Source organism: Mustela nivalis (assembly GCF_964662115.1).
Source record: "Mustela nivalis genome assembly, chromosome: 5".
In the NCBI taxonomy this organism is placed as follows: domain Eukaryota; kingdom Metazoa; phylum Chordata; class Mammalia; order Carnivora; family Mustelidae; genus Mustela; species Mustela nivalis.
This window is the reverse complement of record NC_139024.1, coordinates 74,675,199-74,702,049: the sequence shown is the minus strand read 5'-3', so window position 1 is coordinate 74,702,049 and position 26,851 is coordinate 74,675,199. Positions and strand designations below refer to the sequence as shown.

The window sequence follows — 26,851 nt, the reverse complement described above, 5'->3', positions numbered from 1 at the left end:
AGCTTTGGACAGTACTCTACACTCTTCTTCCAAGTCTTTGTCGGGGCACCTGGGTGGCTCAGTTGATTCACTGTCTGCCTTGGCTCAGGTCATGATCCTAGAACCTGGGATTGAGCACTGTCGGGGTTCCCTGCTCAGCGGGAGTCTGTTTCTCTGTCTCCCTCTGTCCCTCCCCATCCCCCATCCCCCGCTCATGCTCTCTCTCTCAAGTATATAAATAAAATCTTTTAAAAAAACTTTGTCATCATGAATCAGTCATTAAGATTTAACTTGAAATATATATGAAATTCTCTATAACAAAGAAAACCAGTGCATTGGAAGACAACTAAAGTTATCAGACAGAGTATTGGCTTCAAAAAGCTAACAGAGGGGCGCCTGGGTGGCTCGGTCATTAAGCATCTGCCTTCAGCTCTGGTCACACTTTCAGGGTCCTGGGATTGAGTTCGGGATCCTGCTTCTTCCTCTCCTGCTCCCCACCCCCCACCCCCACTGCTTCTGTTCCCTCTCTCGCTGTGTCTCTCTCTGTCAAATAAATATTTAAAAAAAAAAAAAGAGCTAACAGAGCAGGAGACATCAAATAATTTTGCAGTCAACATCTTATTTGTTTTTGGAATGTAGTCTACTCTCATAGAGGTGACCACTCATTTCATTTATGTAATCCCTTCCTTTCTTCTCCTTCCAATTTTTTTTCTCCTTCTAATTTTTGATAGTTATTACTTTAGTTCTTTTTTTGATTATCTTTTACCTTTAAATAATGTACTCAAATGTCTATTCAATAACCTGACAACTTCAGATGATTTATGAGGATGTCGCCCTCCTGTAGTTCTTTTTGCTTCTTCCATATTTCCCATTCTTTATAAGCTGTAACTTTGTTTTTATCTTTGTTTTTATATTGTTAAATTTAATAACATTAATATTCTATTCTAATATAGTATTTAATACCTCTGTTTTTTTTCCTAAAGGATGATTCTAACATTTAAAAACCAACTGGGTATTTCCACAATCAAAAACATATAATTATGGGATTAGGATTATATTGTTTTTTCTGTGAGTTTGCAACTTCTAGGAAAAATGCCTCTAGCATGCTTGCTCACTATCAGTTACTTAATTGTGCCGTATTTTGTTACACTTCATATTTGAAATTACATTCCTTCTGTTTTGTTTTTCCTGAAAGTTCTCATTGTTTCTTTTTTTCCTCTATTGAGAGTGGAAATGCCCACTTTAATTATCATGTTACTGAATATTTACTCCTCAGGAATTTAAGGGCTTGGTGTGTATTCCATTGTGGGTTTTATGGAGATGTTCTTTAAACCAGATGACTTTTTAGTCTAAATTGGACCAATTGCTTGCCAGCTTTTTCTCTGAGATTTCTTGCAACATTTTTTGTATGTCCTTAAATGGTCTTTTTTTGAATTTCACATCCATTTGCTTACTAAAGTGCTTCCTTAATTGGTGGCCCGAGAGAAGGTACAGAGGAGTCTTAGCATCTCTGGAAATGTTTTATTTCTGCCTTCACATATTATTTATTTTATAGTTGGGCAAGAATTCTAGGTTCACAATACTTTTACCAGATCTTTGAAGGCTTTGTATATATGTTCACTTAAAAAAAAAAAAAAAGATGTGTTTATTTATTCATTTGTCAGAGAGAGAGAGAGAGCATATAAGCAGGGGCAGTGGCAGGAAGAGAGGGAGGGAGAAGCAGGCTCCCCACTGAGCAAGGAACCTGATATGGGACTTGATCTCAGGACTCATGAGATCACAACCTGAACCAAAACTAAGAGCCAGACTCTCAACAGACTAAACCATGCAGGCACCCTGGGGAGGTGTACTGGTATAATTATAAACTAAGTTAAATACTTAACAACAGTTCATTTATTGTTATTCTTCCACCTTTTGGTTAAATAGAATCTATATGAAAGTTAGTGGCTGGATTCTAGTTGTATTTTTTTGATACTTTGTAGGCATTTTACTAAACAAAATATAAACAACTTGAGGATGGCAGATACTAATGGACATATATGTATGGCTTTCATAATTAATATCTTATTATAGGTGTGAATGTATTAGCCCTATGAGGAATGTCATAGACTCAAAAAAGGTCCATGTTGTCATTTCTGCCCAACTATAAAGTGGATTTAATATCAAGCTCTTTCTATTTTTTTAAAGATTTTGTATTTATTTGAGAGAGAGAGAGAGAGCACGAGTGGGGAGGGTGTGGGAAGGAGCAGAGGGAGAAGGAGAAGCAGATTTTCTACTGAGCGGGGAGCCCAACTATGCTGGGCTTAAGATTCCAGGATCTTGAGATCATGACCTGAGCCAAAGGCAGATGCTTAACTGACTGAGCCACCCAGGCGCCCCTCAAGGTCTTTTTAAAGAAATATGTGTCATATTCATATCTCATGAATTTTAAGTGTAGAGAGGTCTAAGTAACATTTAATGTTTAAATATTTAACTTTTTAAGTATCAGCCACTCACTTATAAAGGGAGAGAAGAAACCCTGTGAGTCATCACAAATCAAATGAGAGTTGTGCTTTATGAGTGAGTAGTCAGTTTGATTTAAAAGATTAAGAGTTTCTTGTCTGTCATACCTTGTCTCCGTCTCTAAGCAAAACCAGAATTTTGATGCTAAATTAATTCGTTTTGTAGCAGAGATAAAATGACGAATGTTCTGAAACTATAATACCAAGTAAAAATAGCTTCTTTGAGAAATAAAATGTACTTTATGTAAATATTTTTTAAAGCATGTTTTCAGGCTTTATATTCTAAAAACAAAGATGACGTTGTCAAAGAGTAACCTTTAATGATATACTTAGGGCACTCATTTAGCACATGAAATTTATCATCCCCTGAGTGTTAGGAATTCAAAATTACAACTTGCTTAGCACATGTGAAAAGTAATGTCTCCTGTTGCACATTAATTTGCGCTGTGTCAGTTCATTTCTCTGTAATTATCAAATTGTAAAATATGTATAATCAAGAGATAGTTACAATAGTATTAAAGGAAGCACTGTGTACTAAAGGTTGAAACCACTTTTTCATAATTAAATCATTGCTTGTCTTGTGTAAGATATTCAAATTAATCTTTAAAACCATATAATCCTGCAATGTACAAGTTTACTATAGAGTTTGGAATTTTAGGGGCACCTGGGTGGCTCAGTGGGTTAAAGCCTCTGCTTAGGTCATGATCTCAGGGTCCTAGGATTGAGCCCCACATCAGGCTCTCTGCTCAGCAGAGCCTGCTTCCCTTCCTCTCTCTCTCTGCCTGCCTCTCTGCCTACTTGTGATCTCTGTCTGTCAAATAAATAAATAAAATCTTTAAAAAAAAAGAATTTCATCAGTCCCTGTGCAGAAAGATTATTGGACTAATAATATTTTAGTTGCCTGTTCTATACAGATATCATTTTAGCAATAAGGAAAGAGGAGCCTGGCTAGCTCAGTCAGTAGAATATGAGACTCTTGATCTTGGGGTTGTGAGTTCAAGCCCAATATTGGATGTAGATATTCCTTACAATATAATCTTTAAAAAGAGAGAGAGAGAAGGAAAGACTGTTCAAAGAGACTAGAAATTATAGTCTTCACTCTTTAAATGAAATAAGATATGCCACGTAAAGATTTTAGAACCCAATGAAGCAAAAAGCAGAGATAAAATGGCAGTGACAATTTCATGTGAAATTTCGAGCCAAGTGAACGTCAGTGACAAGCTTGTCTTGTTATTAGTACATGTCTCCTGTCAAAAAGTTTTGATATTGTGTTACAGGAAGAATGTAAATCGGTCCAGAGAGCAGCTAAAACAAGCTGAAAGACTCAAGATATGCCTTGTGTGTGAGAACACACACATTTGTTTGACTAGCACAAAGATTGTGCTGTCAGTTAGCAAAGGACACTATTGACCCTTTTTTAACTTTAAGTTTATAAAAGTCTGCTTAGCATAATAAAGAAAGAGACACGAATCAAAATCCTTTCTCCATTCACTCAAGTAGATTACTTTTCCTATCTCAGGTTAGGAATAAGAACGCCAGTTTCAGGTGCGGTTATGAGACTTAACAGTGCTAATCTATGTACAATTCTTGGCACATTAATGGGCTCTAAACAAATATTAGTCCTTTTCCCTTTATAGATCACATACAACACTATGCTGTGTGACCAGGAAATGCATTAAGTGTCCTTATTTCCATTAAAGATCATATACAACATACAATCAAAAAGCTGAGTCGACTTGAAGTAACCTTTATTTTGGGTTGTCAGCAATTGTCTTTGAACAGGATTTCTCCTAGTGCTCAGGGATCTGAAGAAGGATCAGAAATAGTTCAAGGGTCCACTAGAACTTTTGGCCCCTATTATTTCTGAATGGCATGACTATGAAATGGTTGTGGTAACAGAAATGGTTCTTCAAATTGTTCACAGAAACAGGCAGAACAGAGGGGAAGTGCTGGATTAGATGAGAAATTATCAGGAAGCTAAGGACCTTAAGTCCCAGAGACCCTCACCTGTACAAGCCCCTTCTTAGGCCTTGTATTTAACTTGTACAGTTGGCTCTTGAACAACATAGGTTTGAACTGTGCAGATTCACTGTAAATGTATTTTTTCTTTCTTGTGATTTTCTTAGTAACATTTTCTCTTCTATAGCTTACTTTATTGTAAGAATACAGCATATAATATATAAAATACGTGTTAATCAACTGTTTATGTTATCAGTAAGATTTTTGGTCAGCGGTAAGCTATTAGCAAATTTTGGGGGGAGTCAGAAGTTACAGGCAGATTTTTTACTGCAGGGGGGCTCATTGCCCCTAACCTTCCTGTTGTTCAAGGGTCAACTGTACTTGTAATTTACATTCTTCTCTTTTAAGAGGGCCTCTCAAATTGGATAATCTTCAGGTCCCACAAAATCTGGATTTACTCTTACTGGACTGTCAGGTAAAAGAAAAAAAAATTAATATAATTTAAAAAGATGAAGTGGCCAATAGCAGGAAAAACAAGTTTTGCTTCTATTGGCCCATAAGGATTTGTTAGTAACCCTGGACCAGAGATGTTCATATGCACCTGACCACAAACTAGTCCTTGCCTAGGAAGGCACTCTCTAGTTTAGCATCAACCAAGAATTATCCATATGAAAACATAGGAATGGGGACTACCCAGTGGTCAGAGGGTGTGCAGTTACATTTATCAGGCATTGCATTTCTCACATTTTTAGGTGGGGAAAGGGAAAGGGATAGATGGAATCAATATTATATTGATCTCAGTAAGTGCCCAACAATGGGTTAGGCACCATATATATGTTATCACATTTTTATTCTCATGTAAGTAACATCTAAATCGAAGCAAGAAGTAACCTCTTTCTATGTAGCTTGTGGAGCCAGAATTCAAACACAGGGCTTCGTGAAGTCAAAGCCCAGATTTTTTCTACCTCCCTATGAGCTGAGACTTACCTGCCAAGAGTCAGCTACTGGGAGGGAAAGGACATTTAACCTATAATCAGCCTAATGATCTTCAGTACCGAATGTCCTGCCAACCACTTGGGACACTTTTCTTTCTCAGTTCATTCAGTTATCATTTATTAAGTGCCTGCTATGGTGGCAGTCATTGTAGTGCCCTTTGTTTAGTTATTACTTCTTCAAAATAGTCATCGTCACCTAGAAACTCTCCAGAAGGTAGATTGGTAGGTAGGTAGGTAGGTGGATGGATGGATGGTAGTAGGTAAACAGGTAGATAGATGGTTGGTTGGAAGGTAGGTAGGTAGATGGATGGATGGTAGGTGGATGGATGGATAGGTGGATAGAGGATTGTTGTGGCTGGCACAACAAATTGACCAGGAGCGTGAGGGTAAGAGGATGAAGAAAATAACTCGAGAAGGGGAGAGATGGGGCAGGAGGAGCGCTGAGGAGGATGTCCAACAGTGCTAAGTTTACTCAAAGCATTAAGGCCATATATATAGTGATATTACAATAGGAGAAGCAATACATCTGTGTCTAGTTAAACAACCATGAGTTCCCATAATAAGTTTCACACTTAACTATAAGCAGACCTCGTGATGCCAAATGGCTGATGCCAGTACAATTGTTCTGTATTGATACAGCAAACCTGAAAGTAATTTATGGGCTGTACTAGGGCAGCAAGGACCAGCCATGAACTTATGACCCCAACTGAATTGTTCTCATTTGTTTAGCAAGCGTGTGGGAAGTCACGTAGGCGAGCGCACAACACATAGCACAGACCCTTTCTCAGTGCTACTCAACTTTTCCCGTCCTAAACCTTTTGTTAGGTTATTTGGACTTTAAAGGAGGCACAAGTCAGGGCCTGGTTTGGTTCTCGTCTCAAATCTTATTGCGGCCTCCCACAGAGGATGGATTCACAAATATGTGTATTATCAAATGAAACTTTCACCATTACTATGATTACTGTTGTACTGTTATTTTAAAAGCACCCTCAGAAGTCCTTCTAAAAATTCATATTGTTCTTTTAAATTGACGTTCAAAAATTTGGTTATTGAATCACTAAAACTGAAATGCTGCATATGATTTGTAGTTAGCAATTTCAAAATTTTTCTTTTCAAAAACTATGAAAGAAGGTCATATTTTGTAATGGATAGCTTTCTTTATCTCCCAACTTTGAAATTTCTCTTTTCACTTTAAACATCTTCTCTTTTTCCTGGATGATTTGATCTCATTTCCATAATTGTTGAGTAGCTTTTGAAAAATATAAATATATAACTGTACTATTGAAGTTCAGGGAACTACCTTGTGTATCAGGGGAAGGAGAGTAGGATTTTAAATGAAATGTGTAGAGTTGGGGGAACCTGGCTGGCTCAGGTGGTAGAGCATATAACTCCCCGTGAGTTCAAGCCCCATGCTGGATGTAGAATTTACTCTTTTAAAATTGTGGCAAGTTGTGGGCTGCAACCAGGGCTTCACTAAAAAGAGGCAACCAGTGGTGGGTTTGTCTCACATGTTGTGAAATTCCCAATTACATTAAATACTCGCTGACATACTCATCCCCAAGCAAAGTCATGGGTAGAAATTACAATAGTCAGAAAGGTACTGGGGACATTTTGAATACATTTTCTAATCAAAGAACTAATATATAAATAATAAATATATAAATAAATAAGAATGAGTGGGATGTGACTTGAATGTAGCAAATGCCTATTCTGTAGTGAAATGGGAAGACCATTTCTGGTGATCCTGTTTTAACCTACCATAAGGTTAGACAGTATAACCAAATCTTTTTCCTTTTTTATGAAGCAGTGTTAAGTTCTCTTTCATGGTAATTCACCTAACAAAGAGTGCATATTCTTGAATGAAAGATGGCCCCAGTTTATGTACAGTGTCCATAAAGGTTCTGAGCCAAGAATCCAATTATTTCTCAAGGAACAATATCTTTTTTAAAAGATTTTATTTATTTGAACAATATCTTTTTTAAAAGATTTTATTTATTTGACAGAGAAACACAGAGAGATTGAGAGAGAGAGAGAGAGAGCCCACGCACAAGCAGGGGAGTGGGAGAGGAAGAAGCAGACTCCCCACTGAGCAGGGAGCCCAACATGGGGCTTGATCCCAGGACTCTGGGCAGACGCTTAATGACTGAGCCACCCAGGTACCCCAAGGAATACATCTTTATTGTAATATGGTCCCAGGGCTCGAGACAGTGACCCCCCATGCTGGGTACCTGGTAGACTGTGGGAGTACAGTTCTTATTACATTATGGGTGAAGCTCTGTTTACATGTAACTTGACTGCAGCAATAGAGGAAAATGCTGAGTTTAACAGAAGGCGTTGTATAAATAGTCCCGAAAACATACTTGCGAATGACATTAGAATTGGAAACTGAAATGTTATTGTGAATACACTTACAGCTGCTATCATTTTCTTCCCCAAAGAAAGACTCCTACTTAGGGTGTCTGACTGGTTCAGTCCATAGAGCATGTGACTCTCGATCTCAGGGGTTTGTGAGTTTGAGCCCCATGTTGGGTGTACAGTTTACTTAGAAATAAAATTTTTTGAAAAAAAAGATTTATGTGCCTTTTTAATTATGCACACAGAGTTTTACATGATCTTTTCTTCTAAGGAATATTCTTCAGCTCTTCTAATTCCTCAAATCACCTCATTCTTGCTGATCATAGCATAAACATAATATACTTTCACAGCATTTTAAATTGCCTCCTAACCACTGAGTTAGGTGTATGTCTAGAGAGATAAGTGAGTTTTCTTTGCAATGTGCCTGTTTATATGTTGGGCAAAATAAGCCAACAGCTTGAATACCTGAAATGTTACTGAGATTTATACATTCTGATACAAACACAATCTTGCACAGTGTGATTGTAAGTAAACTGCTGTGGAAGGCTTTTGCTTTGATGGAAATTGTTTGTTCGATAACACTTGCCAGATTTCACTTGTAAAAACATATAATAACTTTTTCCAGTCTTTTTCTCTGTCGTCAATACAGATCCACATCCAGAGAACTGAAGGATGTGACCATATGACCTGCTCACAATGTAACACTAATTTTTGTTATCGATGTGGGGAAAGATACCGCCAACTCCGTTTCTTTGGAGACCACACATCAAACCTCAGTATATTTGGCTGCAAATATCGCTACCTCCCAGAGAGACCTCATCTAAGGAGATTAGTGCGAGGGTCAGTCTGTGGTAAGTATCTGACATGCTTTATAGGAATGTTTTCTGGGAAGTAAGCCATGATAAGAGAATTCAGATGTATTAGCTATGATAATTCTGAGCACCTGTCAGGTATTCTAGTGGGGACTTGACCCAAAAACAGGAGGAAGAAATTTTCTCTACTTTTGAGTTTGGAATGGAAATTTAAATTCGGTGGCTAGACAACTTATATGAGCAAGCAGATTTTGTTTGAAAAACAAATTATTTACTCTACTGCAGAAATGTAGATTCATATTTTAAATTTCTGAAGCCTTATTGTAAGCCACTTGATGAGAGGGACCATGTCACATTTATTTTTCTGTTGACAATACATAGCAACTCGTACATATATACTCCATTCATGGAGGACATGCAATATAGTTTTTGAAAATCCCTATTTGGCACCAGGGTGTCTCCTCTGGTTAAGCCTTGGACTCTTGATTTTGGCTCAGGACATGATCTCAGGGTGGTGAGATCAAGCCTGCCTAGGTTTCTCTGTTCTCCCTCTCCTTCTGCCCCTCCCCCTCCCTGGTCTCTAGTGCATGTGGGTCTCTCCTGCCCCACCTTTCAATCAATCAAAAAAAATGTATAACTAAAATAAATAAAAATCCCCATGTTTCAGAGCCTTGTGCTGGATTCTTATTGTATCTATATAGTCGATGCCATTGTATGTATGTTCCTATTGTAATAATAGTTAATATAATAGCTAACAGTTAATGAAGTGAGTATCAAATGCCCTCATTACATACAAACCCAAGTTTAAATATCCAAATGCGATACCTTTATGCTTTAAGATTTTACCCCCTTCTTTGTCCTCAACAACACATGGTCTCATACACAAATATGCAAACATAAACCCAGATTTCCTGCTCTGGGCTGATGCCACCACCTTTGTGTGATAAGAGTTCTTCTGACCTGATACGTCTTCCTCCATTAGCCCCCTACCTCTCTGGAATGTATCCACTGTGAGGTTTCTTCTCTCTATTCCATTACACAAAACTTCAATACTTTCACCTCTGAGAGTCTTTCTCATGTATGTGCCAACACCTTCCACATTTCCCATTGTCTGCCTACTTTTGCCTAGTTACTTCATGAAAATCTCTTTTTATCTCTCTTTAAGCCTCCATCACTTTATTATTATTGTAGCTCTCTCACCTTACTAGAATCCTATGATGGCGAATCAGAACAAAGCTGGTACTAATGGTGCATTTCTTTTAGGTAAAAGAACATATATTTTAAAATTCATCTTAACTATGGAAACCAGTGCCATCATTTTCTAAAATCTTGTATGATCTCTATGTAAACATTCTTGTTGACCTTTAATTAAATGTAATTGCTCACAACCAATAACATTTAATATGGTCAAGATTGGTTTTAATGATTTGCAATGTTTTCCTGTTTAGTTGTTTGTAGTATATATATTTGCTGTTTATTTGCTTGTATGTATTATAATTGTATGCCCAATATTTACTTATTAAATAGAGTTTGGAGGGATAGCTAGGGAATCTAATGCCTATTTATAACATTACTACCATGAGAATACTAAATTTCAAATTAAGTTTTGAGCTATAACCTATTTGTAAGACTATATACAGAGAACAACCAAAAAAATACAAAATTCTTATATTTTCTGTATTACTAGTTTTTTTCTTACTTCAATGACATTTTGTGATAAGATGTTTCCTTCCATTTTTATTTTAATAATCTCTTATTTGATCATCATTTGTCCCTTTTTTTAAAGATTTTGTTTGTTTATTTGACAGACAGAGATCATAAGTAGGCAGAGAGACAGGCAGAGAGAGGGAAGCAGGCTCCCTCTGAGCTGAGAGCCCGATGCGGGACTCAATCTCAGGACACTGAGATCATGACCTGAGCTGAAGGCAGAGGCTTAACCCACTGAGCCACCCAGGCAACCCTGTCCCTTTTTGTTATTTGGTTTAATCACTCTTAAATAAGGGAAGTTATTTCTTGCCTTATTTGTCCAGTATTATTTTGGATACATTCTCTTTGGGTCATCTTATTTGCTTGAAGGCCACTAGAATCCTCTTCTTGGGTCATAAAATAGGAGTTGAGTTATTTAACGGCCTATAAAATGCACAGCTAGTGAACATTGTCGGCAGGGAATATCTTCTCTGCACAGTTTCTTCTGTTTTTATTAAAAATTTTATGGTCAGCTTTCTGTAAATGGTTTCCTTTGGGGCCTCTTTTCTACTATGTGTGTGCATGCACCTGTGTGTCGGGACATACCTGACAAGTAGGGAGCAGCTGGCTTTCCGAGAAGCTCTCCCTCCCACACCTGCTTTCCCACCTCCCATATGGCTGTCTCTAACTGCTGTTGGACCATAACTCCAAATAAGGTGGTCCACACCTCTCCCAGCCACACAAAAGGCTGGAAAAGGAATGACTCTGTAAGTCACAAACTTAGCTTCTCCCTGCCCTGCCGTATAAGAGAGAAGGTGGATGATAGCAAAGCCCTCCTACTCTTTGTTTTCATGGGACATAACCCAGTTTGCTCCCTCCATTTGGGACTGCAACCTCCACATGTCCTTGGACAGAGGCAGAGAAAGTGCCTGCTCTGCTCTCACAGCTCGAAGATGGGAAACATGGTTTGCATTCCATGTGACCGTGTGCCCACCTATGCATCAGAGGTTCTACTCCTAAAGAACAAGGGAGAACAGAGATTTGAGGATGGGTTTAGCAGCTTCTGACATGGGGGTATCCCCCTGGTGGGAGTAGGCAGATTATTCAATGAATGGTGTTGGGAATAAAAGTGATGGAGAAGAAGTACTGAATTCTCATACCATTACATACAGATGCTCAAAGTATTATGTTAAAGGGTATAATAGGAAAGAAAATATAGGTCTTTAACTGATTTCTAAGTGGTAGATAGTTTATATGAACAAAAGCAATAGAGTCTCCTCCAAAAATAATTATCCAATTTTTTTTAAATAATGAGCTCTGGAACCGAAATTGAAAAAATGCAAGTAGCCAATAAACATTTTTTAAAATATTCAATGCTATTAGTAGGCAGAGAAATGTAAATTAAAAAGAGTTTTTTTGAACTATTGATTAGCAAACTTTTTTGTTAATACTCAATGCTGGTCTTTCATACCCTATTGAATGAATTAGAAATTCTGTGCAATTCTTTGGCAAAGAAATTGGATAGTAAGGTGAAGGATATTTTAAAATATGATAAATCTAGGGGTACCTGGGTGGCTCAGTGGGTTAAAGCCTCTGCCTTCGGCTCAGGTCATGATCCCAGGGTCCTGGGATCAAGCCCCACATTGGGCGGGCTCTCTGCTCCGCGGGGAGCCTGCTTTCTCCTCTCTCTCTGCCTGCCTTTCTGCCTATTTGTGATCTCTGTCTGTCAAGTAAATAAATAAAATCTTTTTTAAAAAATGATAAATCTAGACTGACAGTGGTTTGTTTGTAGGTATATTTTAAAATAGCAAAGAAAAGGAACAGAAAATTAAACACATGAATATTTAAGTAAGATATTTATGGATATAATAGAATATTATTTCAGCTATTGAGAATAGTATTTTAAATGAATTGTTAATAATCTAGGAATAAAAGAAGATGTGCTTAATACCTCAAAACAGTTTCAAAAGTAAAATTAAACATGTATTAAACATTGATTATATGATTGGAATAAGTTTATTGCTTCCCAAAGAAAAAGTTCACTGGTTCTTTGAATTTTTTGATACTTAGAGAAAAAAAACAATTAGTGCTAGTACTCTGCAATCACGTTTCATTATTATTATTAAAATATATTAATTATTTTAAAAGGAAACATGAATGATTATACTGAGCAATGGGTATAGGAAAAAACAGATTTTTTTTTAAATATGCAGACCAGGGGCTCCTGGGTGGCTCAGTTGGTTCAGCATCCAACTCTTGATTTCAACTCAGGTCATGATCTCAGGGTCCTGGGATCGAGCCCTGAGGTGGGCTCCCCGCTCAATAAGGAGTCTACTTGTCTCCATCTCTCTCTGCCCCTCCCTGTTCTGTCTCTCTCTAGAATAAATAAATAAACCTCTTAAAAAATAAAAATAAAATATCCAGGCCAATATATTCTAAAACTCTCTTAAGCACAGCTTTAAGAATGTAAAAAATGTCATTGTTCAGTAAGATTTCATATTACTGAGATGCCTGGGTGGCTCAGTCAATTAAGTGTATGTCTCCAGCTTGGGTCATGTTCTCAGAGTCCTGGCATTAAGCCCTACATAAGGCTCCCTGCTCCATGAGCCCTGCATAAGGCTCCCTGCTTCGCCCTCTCCCTCTGCCTGCTGCTCCCTATTCTTGTGTTCTCTCTCTCTCCCTGTTAAATGAATAAATAAAATCTTTTGAAAAAAAAGATTTCATATTACTTAACTGGATTCTGTCATTGGCAAAAAATATAAGTAAATCCCATAGTTAGACATTTAAATAGTCCTCTTTTTAAATTAGATATTAAAGACTGTATTTTCTAGCTGTCTGGTCATGATTCCAAAGACCATTCCTTAAACATAAAAAAATGAATACTTTTCTGACAAACTTCCAACAAATGACAGCATTGTGTTTCTTTTTTTTTTTTTTTAACGTAATTGCTTATTCCAAATTACTGTCGTTAATTGTAGAGTGCTGTTGCTGGTGTATCCTTAAATGGCAAAGCCCTTCCATTCCTTCTCACCTCTTGTTGTGTTTGAGTGGTGCAGCTGTTCACATGCCTTAAGGTCAAGGTTACTATATAATGACAAGATATTAACTACTGTCCTCTTTCCGTGTGTGATGTGCCTTTCAAAGTGAGTGGAATTCTGACTGTGAACTCTGTGCCCTGTTTACATGAAACCAGCATTTAGTATAATCGCTCCTCAGCTATTTATTCAGAAAAAAAGTGCTGGCTGATGCCATCATTTGGCCACCTGAACAGCACGTAGCGTTCTTATAAGTGCTTTCTTTTATTTTTCTCACATTTTATTTTTCCATGAGACCAATGCAGACCTTCCAATTTATGTTTTAATTTTTATTTTTACTCTAGTTGACATGCAATGTTACATTAGTTTTGGGTATACAATACAGTGATTCAGTTTCTCTGTACATTATGCTGTGCTCCCCACATGGATAGCTACCATCTGCCACCATACACCATTACAGTATCACCGCCTATATTCCCTATGCTATGCCTTTTATCCCAGTAACTTAATTCATTCCATAATTGGAAGCCTATATCGCCCTCTCCCCTTCACCCATTTTGTCAATCTCCCTTACCCCCTCCCCTCTGACAGTATCAGTTGTTTCTTTGAATTTATTAAAATGATTCATTGGAATAACCTTAAATATACTGTATATTGGTAATTTTCTCTAATAATATTTATCTGTTTCTATTTTTAAAGACATTTATTTATTTATTTATTTATTTATTTATTTATTAAGAGAGCAAGAGCAGGGGTGCCTGGGTGGCTCAGTGGTTAAAGCCTCTGCCTTCGGCTCAGGTCATGATCCCAGGGTCCTGGGATCGAGCCTCACATTGGACTCTCTGCTCAGCAGGGAGACTGCTTCCTCTTCTCTCTCTGCCTGCCTCTCCGCCTACTTGTGATCTCTGTCCATCAAATAAATAAATAAAATCTTTAAAAAGAGAGAGAGAGAGAGCACTGACAGGGGAGAGAGTCGGGGAGAGAGAGAGAATCCTCAAGCAGATTCCTGGCTGTGCACAGAGCTGGATGTGGGGCTGGATTCCAGGACCCTGAGATGATGACCTGGGCTGAAATCTAGAGTCAGAGGCTTACCCGACTGAGCCACCCAGGTGCTCGATAACAATATATAAGCATCCCAGTTGTAGTTCAGCCTGCTAGGTCTTCATATTATTACTCTTCTTTGAACCGAGGAAGTAAGTAAATCACTTTTTCAGATGTGGGCTTGGATGTAAGCCATCTGTAGCACCTATTAGCTTTCCATTTTGTGAGCTAATTAGATTTTCTTCTACCAACTCAGAATCTGTCACTCCCTTATTAATCTTTCAGAATCTTGAAAAATGACAGAGATCTAAAGGAAAAGCACCAAGATGAATGGTCCTGGTAGAATAAAGTGAACCACTAACACTGGAATTTTTTTGGTTAGAAAGTTTAAATGATTTATGAAATATTTGACTAATGTGCCCAGGACTTCTGTGGAGTTACTGAATTTACATAAGTATATTTGTTCTACACCTGATCCATTTCCTAAGAGAAATATTGCCTTAATTATAATCACACTTCTTAAAAAACAATGTACACTGTGGTATTAAAAAGCATTGCTGAAATTGTTTGATAAATTAGTTTTAAGACTCTAAATGGTCTTGCCTTTTGTTTTCCAGCTGGAAAATTATTCGTTGCACCTCTAATCCTGGTCTTGGGATTAGCACTAGGGGCCATAGCAGTTGTAATCGGTAAGAAGCACTTAACATATCTGAGATTAGAATCTTTTGAGTGCTGTAGAGAAAATATGAGTGTAAATGTAGTAACATGAGTCAGTTACTAAGTGGACATATCTGTTCCATGCTTGCTTTAGATGGTCATCAGCACGTGACTTATGGATTCAGAGGGTGTATTTCATATAGGATTTATTTGTGTGACACTTTTGCAGTCTGTAAAGACTTTGATTCATACATCTTATAAAGCATTATTAATTCCCTTTTAATATGAAAATTAATACAACGAGTAGTTTAATGATCGAGTTTAATGGACTGGAACCCAGATTTTCCGATTCTGAGTGTAGGTTGGACCAACAAGAAAAAAGGCTCTGGTATACCCTTGTATAATTGGTTTGTTCTAGTGTAAGCGTACCCTGGGTAAAAAAGATACCTTCAGCATGAACAGGAACTTATTCCCAACATGTACCTCAGCACTGGCAAACAGAAAATGTAGGAGTGATTCCATATAGTTTCATTCATACAAGTCTACTGAAATAGGTGTTTTAAAACAGTGGTTCTCATACTCCAGCATGTTGTAGAATAACCTTGAGGACTGGTTAAAACACAGGTTTCTGGTTTCTACTCTCAGTTTCTGACTCCATAGATTTCCAGTTCTAAGAAGGGCCCATAGATTTCCAGTTCTAAGAAGTTCCCAGGTTACTCCTGCCACTGGTCCAGGGACCCCAGACTTTGAGAACCATTGCTTTAGAGAATTTTGAATTAAACACTATGGATAAAGATTGGTTTGATGACTGTTCCACATAATAGGTGGTATTTCTTTTTCTTTTCTAAATAAAATAAACTTTTGTATGTAAATTTCTATTGAGCAAGTAATTTACATGTACAGGACAGATAAGATTATAAAGTAACTGACATTTAAGTTCTTACAATTTAGGAAGCAATTTAGGAAGTAGATACTATTATTATTTACATTCTACTATAGAGGAAATAAGGCTTACTAGGACCTCATATGTGTCAGAACAGGGGACTCGAACCTGGCATTTGGCTCTACAGCCCATGTTCCTAAGTAATGTGCTGTACTGCCCGAGACTGAAGTATCCAATCAGGGTGCAAATGGTACGACTAGGGATAATAAAGAAGATCAACCTAAGACTGTGTATTTTGATAGAAGACATGATTCCATATTCACACTGGTGTCAGAGAGGTTGTTCAAAGGGGGAGAGAACTCCAGAAAACTAACAATGAATGACATCTTATAGGAGTAAATCCATTTCATAGTATAGGTGTCTCCCCCCCCCCTTCATCCACATGTATCACTAAGTTGCAATCATTTGTAAATGACTGCAAAATGGAAAATGGAAAATGGAAACTTTTCAAATATATAGACCTAAAATGCCTCTCCTCCTAATTACCTTTCATCTCTTTTTATCCTCAGGTTTATTTGTATTTCCTATCTATTGCCTTTGTAAAAAACAGAGAAAGCGATCACGGACAGGAATGCACTGGTAAAATGCGGATGATTTCGTGGAACGAAGCCGGTCCGGGTAGGAGCCACACAGAATGGCACACTCATCTGAGACTCCTGTCTTGAAAAACACTTGAGCCCCGTCCCGCCCCCCTGCCCCGCCCCGCCCCGTGGTTGTCCACCGGCCACAGTGCCTCTCGCGCCAGTGCACTCCCTCCGTGGTATCCTGACTCCTTTCCTTATACAGTTTGCTGCTTTTCAAAAATGGTCACTTTCATAGACTATAAATATCTGTATCATAACTCTGACCTTCTTACTGGTTCTTGGAAGAAAATATTTTCATTAAGAACCAGGGATCCTCAGAATTGTCTGAGCATGCCTCTCCTAAGCGTTGTTTGAACGGTCTTTGTACCTAAACGTCCTTCCAGGCCCTCTTCTGAGACTTGGTGTGAATAGCGGAAATCACCCCACCTGTGCAAACAAGCAAGGCCACTTTTGAGAAGACAGAGGCTCACCATACGCACCTGTTTTTATCTGTGGCCCGAGCAGTAGAATTCCTTCATCCTTCAGATGCTATAATTGTTAAAAATCTCACTGCTCAAAAGGGAACTAGTGAAACAAAATTAATGAGAAGAATCATGAGTTACTGACGTGTATCTGTGCAGGGGTGTGAGTGTGTGTGTATAAGTATCTGTATTAAAACTAGGTCCAATAATCTTGTACTTGTCGAGTTCTATGCCTCTACGCTATTTTTCCACATTTTCATAGACATATTTAAAGATGATCGTTCCTTTCTGGGCGTATTTTGGTAATGTACTGAATTAAAGCCAATGTAGACAACAGGCTATTTTGATGTTGGCCCTTTCGATTCCTTGCTGTCTCTCTGTCTCACACACAGGCACACACACCAGAAATTTGTGCAAGGTCACCTCGAGGATCATCAAACTTTATTAACTGACGAAACTGGTAGGCTGCTCAAGACCAGATGTTTAGTCTTTTCAGATATTTTAAGTTTTGGCATCCATGTTTTACTAAATGAACAAATCCTTCAGACGGGATTAGTTAATTTAAAAAACAAATTTGCTGTAGCAAGAACTGCTTAAGCCTTTAAACAATCACTGTTCTGCTAATTTTTTAATCAACTTGTAATTACCAATAATTCTGCTTTAGGTCAATTTGTGATAGTTTTGGAAACCCTACCCTCTTACCTCTTCTCTCTTTCTCTCTCTCTCTTTCTTTTTATTTGTCCCCAAGATTTTCATTAAAAAAAAAAAAATACAGTTTTGAAGGGGTTTTTTTTTATGTTATGTTTACTGCTCAAAGACTATCAAATATGCTGATATCTTCTTATGGATGGGGTAATTTAAAAACACAGCTTTTTGTGTTCATGGGTTTATCTAAAATAGAAACAACTTTTGGAAAAATGAAGGAAATATCTTCAGGAAGTTTTACCAAACTGAGACATCTTTAAAAATAAGGAAAAAAAAAAAAAAGCAACTAAACTAAACAAACTATTCCTTTGTTTTCATCATGGAAGTTCATCAGCAGAATGGACGTAAAGAGCACTAAGAAGCCTGAAGTTTCCACTTGTCTCCAAATCCTTAAGATGAGCTATATGCATAGATGTAGCATTTATTTTTCAGCAGCCTTATCTGAATGGTAATAACTTCTGTGATAAAACATGCATTAACATGGATAGTTTGTCTTATTGGGCTCTGAAGAAAAACATTTATCATCTTTATCAGACCACAAAAGTCTGCGCTAGTGAAGGTTACTTGCAAGGATAGTGAGCGTCTGTTCTTTCTGGATCACACTCAGAATGGCTGTAATGCAGTTTCTGGACTCGTCTACATTCAGTTAGAGGAGGGCGTGCCATTTATGGTTCTCCGATGGCATGTTTCTAAACATAACACAATGCAAGGAGAAGAGATGCTCTAATTTCACAGCTTCATCTTACCACTCATCCATCCATCCAACAAACATTTTTCAGTGCCTATTTTTTGTGCTCTAGTATTAAAACAAGAAAATGAAAATTTCTATCCTAAATCCATGTAAGTCTGCCGTGAGAGTGCTTAATTTTCATAAATTCATGTTTTTCGGGACTTAGGTGTTAGTTCGACAATATGTGAGTGCGATGAACTCTAAATCTAGTGGATATGTTTATGTATGATATGTGTATAGATATGTATTTGTCAATCTACATACACGTGTATCTGCTATTTCCATAGCTGCATATAAACATGAACTCCACATACATATAAACCAAGTAAATAAATAATATACTCTCTGGTCTTAGATAATCTATTTTCTTAGGTTATTGTGTATCTTGTCTTTGACTTACTCAGGGATTTTTATTCCTTCCTTTGAATAACTTATCTTTTGGAGATACCTTCATATTATTTGGAAACGTTCCAATTTTCCAATTACAAAATGGCGTCTGTCATCGTCGAAGGTTCTCTCATCAATGCTTGAGATACTGTCACAGTGTTGCACAGGATTTTCATTTTTCTATTGCATAGATTTTTTAAATTAATATATACATTTTTATCTTTAAAAGTTGGTATATATTCGGCCTTTCCCTGATAGTGACTTAAAGTAATAATTTGTGAATGTTTTTACTAAGTGTCATCAAGATCTTAAAAAGAAAGAAGAAAAGAAGAAGGATTATTTATATGTTAGTGCCAACACGGAAAGTAAAACACTAGTAACTTTTGGGATAAATTCTAAAAGCTACTTTAGAAAAAGAAACGCACACATAAAATAAATATTGTTCTATCCAAAGCTTGTCATTTTTATTGTAAATGTAATATATACTCCTTTTAAAAAATCAAACCATATAGAATTATAAAATGCAAATTCAACTGGTCTAGCCCACCCCTTATTTTCTAGGGGTAACCACTGTTAATGTTTTGATAAATGTCCTTCTAGAAACTTTGTGTATATATACAAGTGTGTTTGTATAAGTCCATGTGTATTAGTTTTATACAAATAGGGCAGTAGTCTTAATGTCCTGTGACTATTTTTTCGTTTTATTATACATTAGTAGACACCTTCCCATAAGTGTTTAAATAGATTTACCTCATTCTTTTGTAAATTACTACATATTCCATTGTGGGACTATACTTTACTTCATTAGTCCCTCTTGAATGGGCATCGAGATTGTTTTTACTTCTCTATTTCAATGCATCAGTGAAGATCTTTTACATATATTTTTATCACTTTATGTACACATTTCCATAACTTTTAAAATTTGTTTTTATAAGATATTTGTAATAAAATTTTAACGTATTTTCAGTGAATGAGATCATAGAGATACTATATTTCAGACCCTTTTCTTGGGAAAAAGAAAGATTATGTAAGAGTTTTTAAAAGAAAAGCATCTTTTGCAGGATATAACCCCTGCTTGGTTAGCCAAATAAATATGTGGCCAAAACATATAAAGGAAAGTCCATCTTATTCCAATAAAAATAAAATGCAACGAGATATTTCTAAGATAATGTGAGATGTCTACAAGATGTCTGTGAGATACACTGATATTTGGGTTGCCTTGTTTTTAAACTTGAGGAATTTAAAGCAAATAGCTAAACTGGTAATGTTTGTCACTTTTTTTCAACACTATCCATGTTCATGCATGTTGCACCACAAAGGAACTTAATTATGCCATTGTGAAAAATAGGAAACAATTATGTTGGCAATTAAGAATGACCACAATTATCTGCAAAAAATAAATTTTACTATTTGTAAGGTTTGGTAGTTTGTTGGGATGCTTAGAAATTTGGAATCACGTGAAACATTCATTTTATGAGTCCCAGAAGTTCCCTAAGACCTTCTGCATGTGGCACTAAGAGGAGAGGGGTCCAACCTTTTGGTACAAGCAACAACCTGTTGCCACCACCTTGAGTTTCTGCTAGGTGCTATTTATCCTACAGGCAGAACAGACAGGAAAACCATCAAAGATTACCAAACACAATCCGATCACAACCTGTTCTCTTTCGTTGTGCTTGCTTGGCTGTGCCTGTCTGGAAATTCCCTGTCCTCTGCCACCCAAGCCCCCAGCTCTTGAGGCCCAGTCCCCCAGCTGAGCCTTTATTATTCAACCCTCCCATCCATATGACCCCTGGATCCCCTAAAATACCATCCAACCCCTGTCACCTCCTCCAGTCCTTGGTGACTCTCCCCAGGGTCATTTTTCTCCACCCCCCTGATAACTCTAATTAGCTCCTCTTCACTGCAAAAAAGGAGGAGGAACAGGACAGGTGAGAAGCTCCCTCTGGCAGGTGCAAAACATCGGTGTTCCTTCCTGAGCTTCTGTCAAATTGAAGTATGTCTGCCAAGACATCAATCCAGCTCCTCCCTTGTTAAACTTTGCAGTTGTTTGTAACATTAGACCTCAGGCTGCCTGATAAATTTATAATGATAGAAAAAGTTAGTGGCCTAAAGGAGATTGATTGGTAGGCTTCCTTAAGTGCGATTTTTTTTTTAAATCATGCCAAAAACCATTTTATTTTTTAATTTCAGGAGAAAACTGCACATATGCCTTAATGTGAGTCATCACATTGGATTACGTGCTTATCTTTTCATATCTGTAGCTGAAATCTATCCCAGTCACTGAAAGTAATTTTTCTTGCGGTTGGCTTTATTGTTTGGTGTTAGTGTCTATTATAAAGAGAGCCTTAAAATTCAATAATGCACTTTAAAATACTTGTGCCATTTAAGTAATCAACAGAATTAAAGAAGGTGGTACATATATTATGATGGAGACAGTAGAAAGCAGTATTAATAAATATATGTCACCTCTAAATTTGGGATGGGGGTATGTGGAAATCAGAGCCTAAAATTTAGAACAAGTAAAACATACCCCCAAAAAATGTAGCTGAGTTTCTGAAATTATAGTAATTCTAAAAACTGATATCAGGAGCTTAAACATAACAAGTAATTAGTAAATGTTACCAAATAACCTAACTAGAATGTTTAAAATATTAAGTTAACTTCTACTTCATTTTAACTGCATTTTCATTTTTCATAACTATAAAAGGAATGCCACTGGCTAGAAACATAGTAAATCAAAACTATCACCAACAGCCAGTCTGAACAGTATTTTTAAAAAATTCTTATAGTTTAAATATGATCTTTTCTTCTTCCTCTGGAAAATAAGTTGCAAAATCCCATTTTTAAATTACACATCTACAATTATGTAATGAAACTGAAATCACTTTAGAGAAGCATTAATACATGGTCTGAACAAAGTCAGAGTTCCAAAAACTGGGGAGTCTTCAGGATTGTGAAATGTTACCTTTTCGGTGCAAACCAATGATGCAAACCTTTAAAAGAGAAATGCGATAGAACTCCTTTATAACTCTGGTTTTGAGGATAGAGCTAATACTCTTTTGATAGGCAACTGTGATGTGGGACTACAGTACTGCACATCCCTGTTCCGAGAGTCCTATTTTAGCTGACTCTATCCAAATCCAAGAAGCAGGAAGTCATGTAATGTAGGACTTATAATTAATTGTCTGTTTGGAGCCTTACCTGAAGCCATCATATAGCACATTCTTTAGATCCCTGTACATAAGTGCCAGTTGTAGAAGCATGTAATTATGTGTATCATCAACTATATTCTTTTTTTTTTTAGCTAAAAAAGTGACTGTTTTGAGAGTAACTGTATGACCTGCAAGGCAAAAATTATTTTTTTAAATACATGAAATATTGCCACTGCCTTTTTTTTGCCATCTTCTTTTAGCTTATAAAAGAAATTTAATTAAGTATGTTTAACTCCATATTACTTAGATTATATGGATTTTTTGGCATAGAAAACATTGTGTTTTTCAAGTTTATCCCATATTTTTGTCACTCTGTCTTATCATTAATATTAAATGACTTTCTTCCCTGCTTTCTTCCCATGTACTTCAACACCCAGTTCCTGCTTTCTTGAGATTTTCCTAGTTATCTTGCCTTTTCCCTCTTCTGTCCTCATTCCTGTCTTGGCCAACTGTGGATTAAATTCTGTTTCGCCATTAACTTGTTGACTAACTAGGTGAAATTCAAATACTGAAAGGACTCCATAATTTGGCTCTGGTAGTGAACATAATTTACCTTGGCTTACTTTGTAAATTGAAATGTGTGAGGAGTACCTGGAATGTTACTCCTTTTCTTGATAGGTGTTGGAGAACCCTTGCCCTCTGACAAGAAATAAAATGAACAAGAAGATGTCAGTTGGATCAGAGAATCTAATAGTACTCTAAGACCAAGCTTCAGAAATGGCTTCATGAGTATTGTAAAGTCAGTGTTGTGTTTGCATTTTAGTTGGACAGAAAGCACGTGCGGATATTCTCCAGTCTGATCCCAAGTCATTCTTGATTCATCCAAAATGGCCACATGTCTGGTTTTGGGTCTTTGTGTCACCAAAAAGTCCTACAGCTTGGACTTGGGGTGGATTTATGTAGTGTAGCATTTGTATATAAGATTTGACTATGGATTCATACTCTGTGAACATTATTAGACAGTTTGATAATATAAAGTAGTAACATTGAATGTAACTGACATTAGCCTTATTCTAGAGAAACCATCTGTCATCAGCAAATGTTCAACATGTTCAGATACAATTAGGTATAAGTAACACTCAAGATATATTTAGCATAAGTTTGGTATATGTTATGGAAAAATCCAAGGGTAAGTCCAACTTGGGTGTTAAAGGACTCCAGAATTTGCTGAAATCATGTCATTTCAGATTTATTCTTATAGCTGACTAACTGCTGTTGGTCATCAGTTTCCTGGAAAGCTGTTAGGTATTCACTTTATGCCCCAGGTAGGGAAATAGTCTCAATAATCCAGTCAAATTCTTAAAAATAATCTTTCTTCAACATATTACTTCCTCTATGCCCAAATATAATTTTACTGATTCTTTCAAGTAAACACTACCTAAATATTTTATATAATATATTTGAACATTTTTAGTTTGTAGAAAATTAGCATGCTTTACTAAGAAAATTTTAGATAAATTATCATGAGTTTTTATCAGCTGACTACAAGCCTTTTCCCTAAGGCCTTTTTTTTTAAGTTCCATATGGCAATACCTTAATTTTGTTATTTGAGCATTTTCACCATAATTAAAATTCTGTATATGGCATTGAAAAGAGTAAACCAACATTGTATTTCTTACATCTAGAACAGTAATTGGTATATATATATACACATTACCATTTACCTTAACAAGAACAACTTACAGATTTTTAATGTAAAAATTGACAATCTCATTGCATATTTGAAATCAATTATTAATAAGTAGTAAATTCTGAGAGATCACAAAGTTAACTGTGTGTAGAAGGAACACAAAAATAGTGTGATTAAAGTATTGTTAACACATCATAAAGAAACCACAGTGGTTAGCTGTTTCATTTTTTAAACAAAATTGGGCGTAAGATATATTCATGAAACAAATATGTTTATATACATGTATACATACTGCAAAACTATGGGACAATTAAATGATTCTCATTCTTTTTTTCAAAGTGTAAAATGCTAAAAATAAATACATTTGAGTCTTTAATCTGTTATCAGATCAGAATCTGTTATCAGATTCAGAAATTACAATTCTAAGGTAAAATTGTTTCCTATATGAATTATCAGAATATGTCCCATTTTAATTATATTCTCATGAGCAATAGCAAAAGAGAAGAAATTTCTTAATTTTAAAATGAATGCCTCTCCCTAGTGGTTCCTACCCGATCTTGTCCATCATTTCATTATATTGTATATTTTTTGTTTTCTGTAAAATTTGTAACCAATTTTCAGATAATATAAATTACAATATTTCTCATGTTTAAAATGAGCCTGGCTGAGAAGAGATTTTCTTTTTTAATGATATCGGAAAATATGTATGTGATTTTATTTTTTAACTTTTTTTACATTTCATTGGTCATACTATTAACTTTAGTATTTATAAAACTGGAGAAAACTATTTTCAATATATTTTTTTAAAAGAGGCAGTAGAAATAAATTGAGAAAATAGATGATAATATTATGCAGAAATCCCCGAAAGAAAACTTGGAAAGAAACAAATTTCGTTAGGGTGAAAATGTTGGAAAATAGGGAGTATTCGAAGACTGTAATTTCTTACATTAGAGTAATCAACTTATTTCCAAATGATTGTTTCATGCTGTTGGTTCCACAAATTGTGATTTTTAGTATACTATATAATTTCTCCTACCATTTTAGTGCTTATACATTAATTACTGAAAAGAAAGGAAGGAATTGGGGAATAAAAGGGAAACTGGGTTTATTCCCATTTTCCAATAGCACTAATGTATACTTCTTTAACCTTCTATATGGTGCTTTGTGTGATGAGAGTATGTAACACTTACATATGTTATTAGTGCCTTATTTTTTTTCACTTGACTTTAATTCTTACCTAAAGAGCCATATATTTTTTGTGAGTGTTCCTTTGCCCTTATATTTAAAGTGCTGATGAGACAGTACAACTTTAGAGGTACATATAGGCTGCCTTTGTTACCTTAACCCACTGTATTATCTCTGGAATAGCAGGTTAGCCAATATTTTTTTCTGAAGTTCAGTGTTTATTCTTAAGCTAAAGAATTTTTTTAAAAGGATATTAAACACCATAATTTGCAGCCACTATCATTGAAGTGTACTTTTAAACTGCAAAAAAAGAATGCTGATTATTAAAATTTAAAACGGAAGTTGGAATGGTTGTCAGTCTTCATGGCTTCAATGAGGACAAAATTACTTTACAAAAGGCATTAAAAATAAAAATAAATATATGGAACTGCAGGAATTAGATCTGTTTCCTACAATTTGTCTTTGGCAATGTGTTATCTGTAATCCACTTCCATACAGATGCTGAAGAATCATGGTGTTTGCTATTTACATGTAATTATGCATTCACAGTGGGCTTTATCAATACCAAGATACTTTGTATAATGTTATTGTACTCTTCTTGGTCTTTGCCTTTTGTGTTAGCTTTATATAAAAAGCTGGGTCTATTGTATTCTATATGTACTATAGTATATCACTCAACTTTTCCTGATGAATGTATGATGAAAATTAAAATAAATTGTGTGCTTAGAAAAGACAAAGACACAGGTTGTATATGAAAATATGTGTACATATTTGACAAAAAAAAAAAAAAGAGGAAAAGAATCTTCCTGCCAACAGATTATGTCCTGCTGGACAGGACCTGAAAATTAACAGATTTTTTTTTTTTTAAGCAGTAAAATTTAAAAATCTATTACCTCAAGAATTGTCAGTGGATACGTGTCATTGTACTGCTCCTCTTAGCAAATACAATCTCACTTGCGGCTGACAGTAAAAACAACCCAAGTGTCAGATCACACAAATTTTAGGGGCAAATCTTTCCAAAGATGGATACCTTGTGATATTCTGGAGTCTAATTCTGGACTTTTGGTATGTCCCTACAGCCTTTTGTTGTGGTTGGGCTTTTTCTTTTTTTTTTTTTTTAATGTTTTTGGTTGGTTGGTTTAGAATGGAAGGGTAATCTTAATTATGAGATCAGATCTCATGGAAGGATATAATGACACTCTACTTGGATGGAAACTGTAACAGGAATCAGCTAGTTTTATTGTCACTGTGTGAGCGCTTGTATGGATTCCTGTGAAGTGCTGATTACTCACAGGGGGCGTGTGATCCATCAGGCAACGTCATCTAGCAATGCCTAATAAAAGTTTTTAAAAGAAAAGACTCTTGTCTTTTTTGCAGTACATTTGGAATTTAAAGAAATGAAAAGGTAAAATTTGACAATGGCACAATTACCTAAATATAAATAAATTTGGAAAGATTAATGAAGTCATTTCTGCACTAGATTCTGACTAGACAAACAAGAATGAACAGAAATTTGGGGTATGCTTTTTTTGGAAAGTGGATTGTGTTGTGTCACTGTGGTGTGTTTTAGGGAAACCTCACAGAATACAGAAAATCATTCTGATGAACATTCTGATGAAAATAGTGTATCTGCAAGCACACAGTATAATGCCAATTACATTCTCTTAGATTTAGTCATTCATTGAAAATCCATTTGATATTATTTATTCCCTTAATTATTTTCTTCAGTAAACATGTATTGAGCCCCTGCTATATATAAAAATATACTGCACATGCTTTTAGGAAAAGACCAGGCTCCAACACTGGTCCAGTAGAGACAGGGCCCGGCAAGAGTTTCAACAATGGATTCCTACCTTGAGTTCTTTGACTAATTTGGTTGGTGATATTAAGTTAGCCACATACCTACCCAGACATCAGTCTACAATGACGACTGAGGTGGCAACCTCTAAGGTTTCTTTCAGCAATTAAATTTGGATCTGTGCAACCTATTTTTA

General features: G+C 36.2%; 1 protein-coding gene across 1 annotated transcript in view; it reads left to right on the top strand.

Annotated features, from left to right (window-relative positions):
• The window catches only part of RNF217 (ring finger protein 217), a 139,707-nt gene extending 113,493 nt beyond the window's left edge, over positions 1-26,214 (top strand). Inside the window, exons 4-6 of the mRNA XM_082729979.1 lie at positions 8,439-8,640; positions 14,981-15,052; positions 16,473-26,214. Of these exons, the coding sequence (XP_082586105.1) occupies positions 8,439-8,640; positions 14,981-15,052; positions 16,473-16,546 (348 nt within the window). The 3' untranslated portion in view covers positions 16,547-26,214. The remainder of the gene's footprint in view (positions 1-8,438; positions 8,641-14,980; positions 15,053-16,472) is intronic.
• Positions 26,215-26,851: the final 637 nt, after the last annotated feature.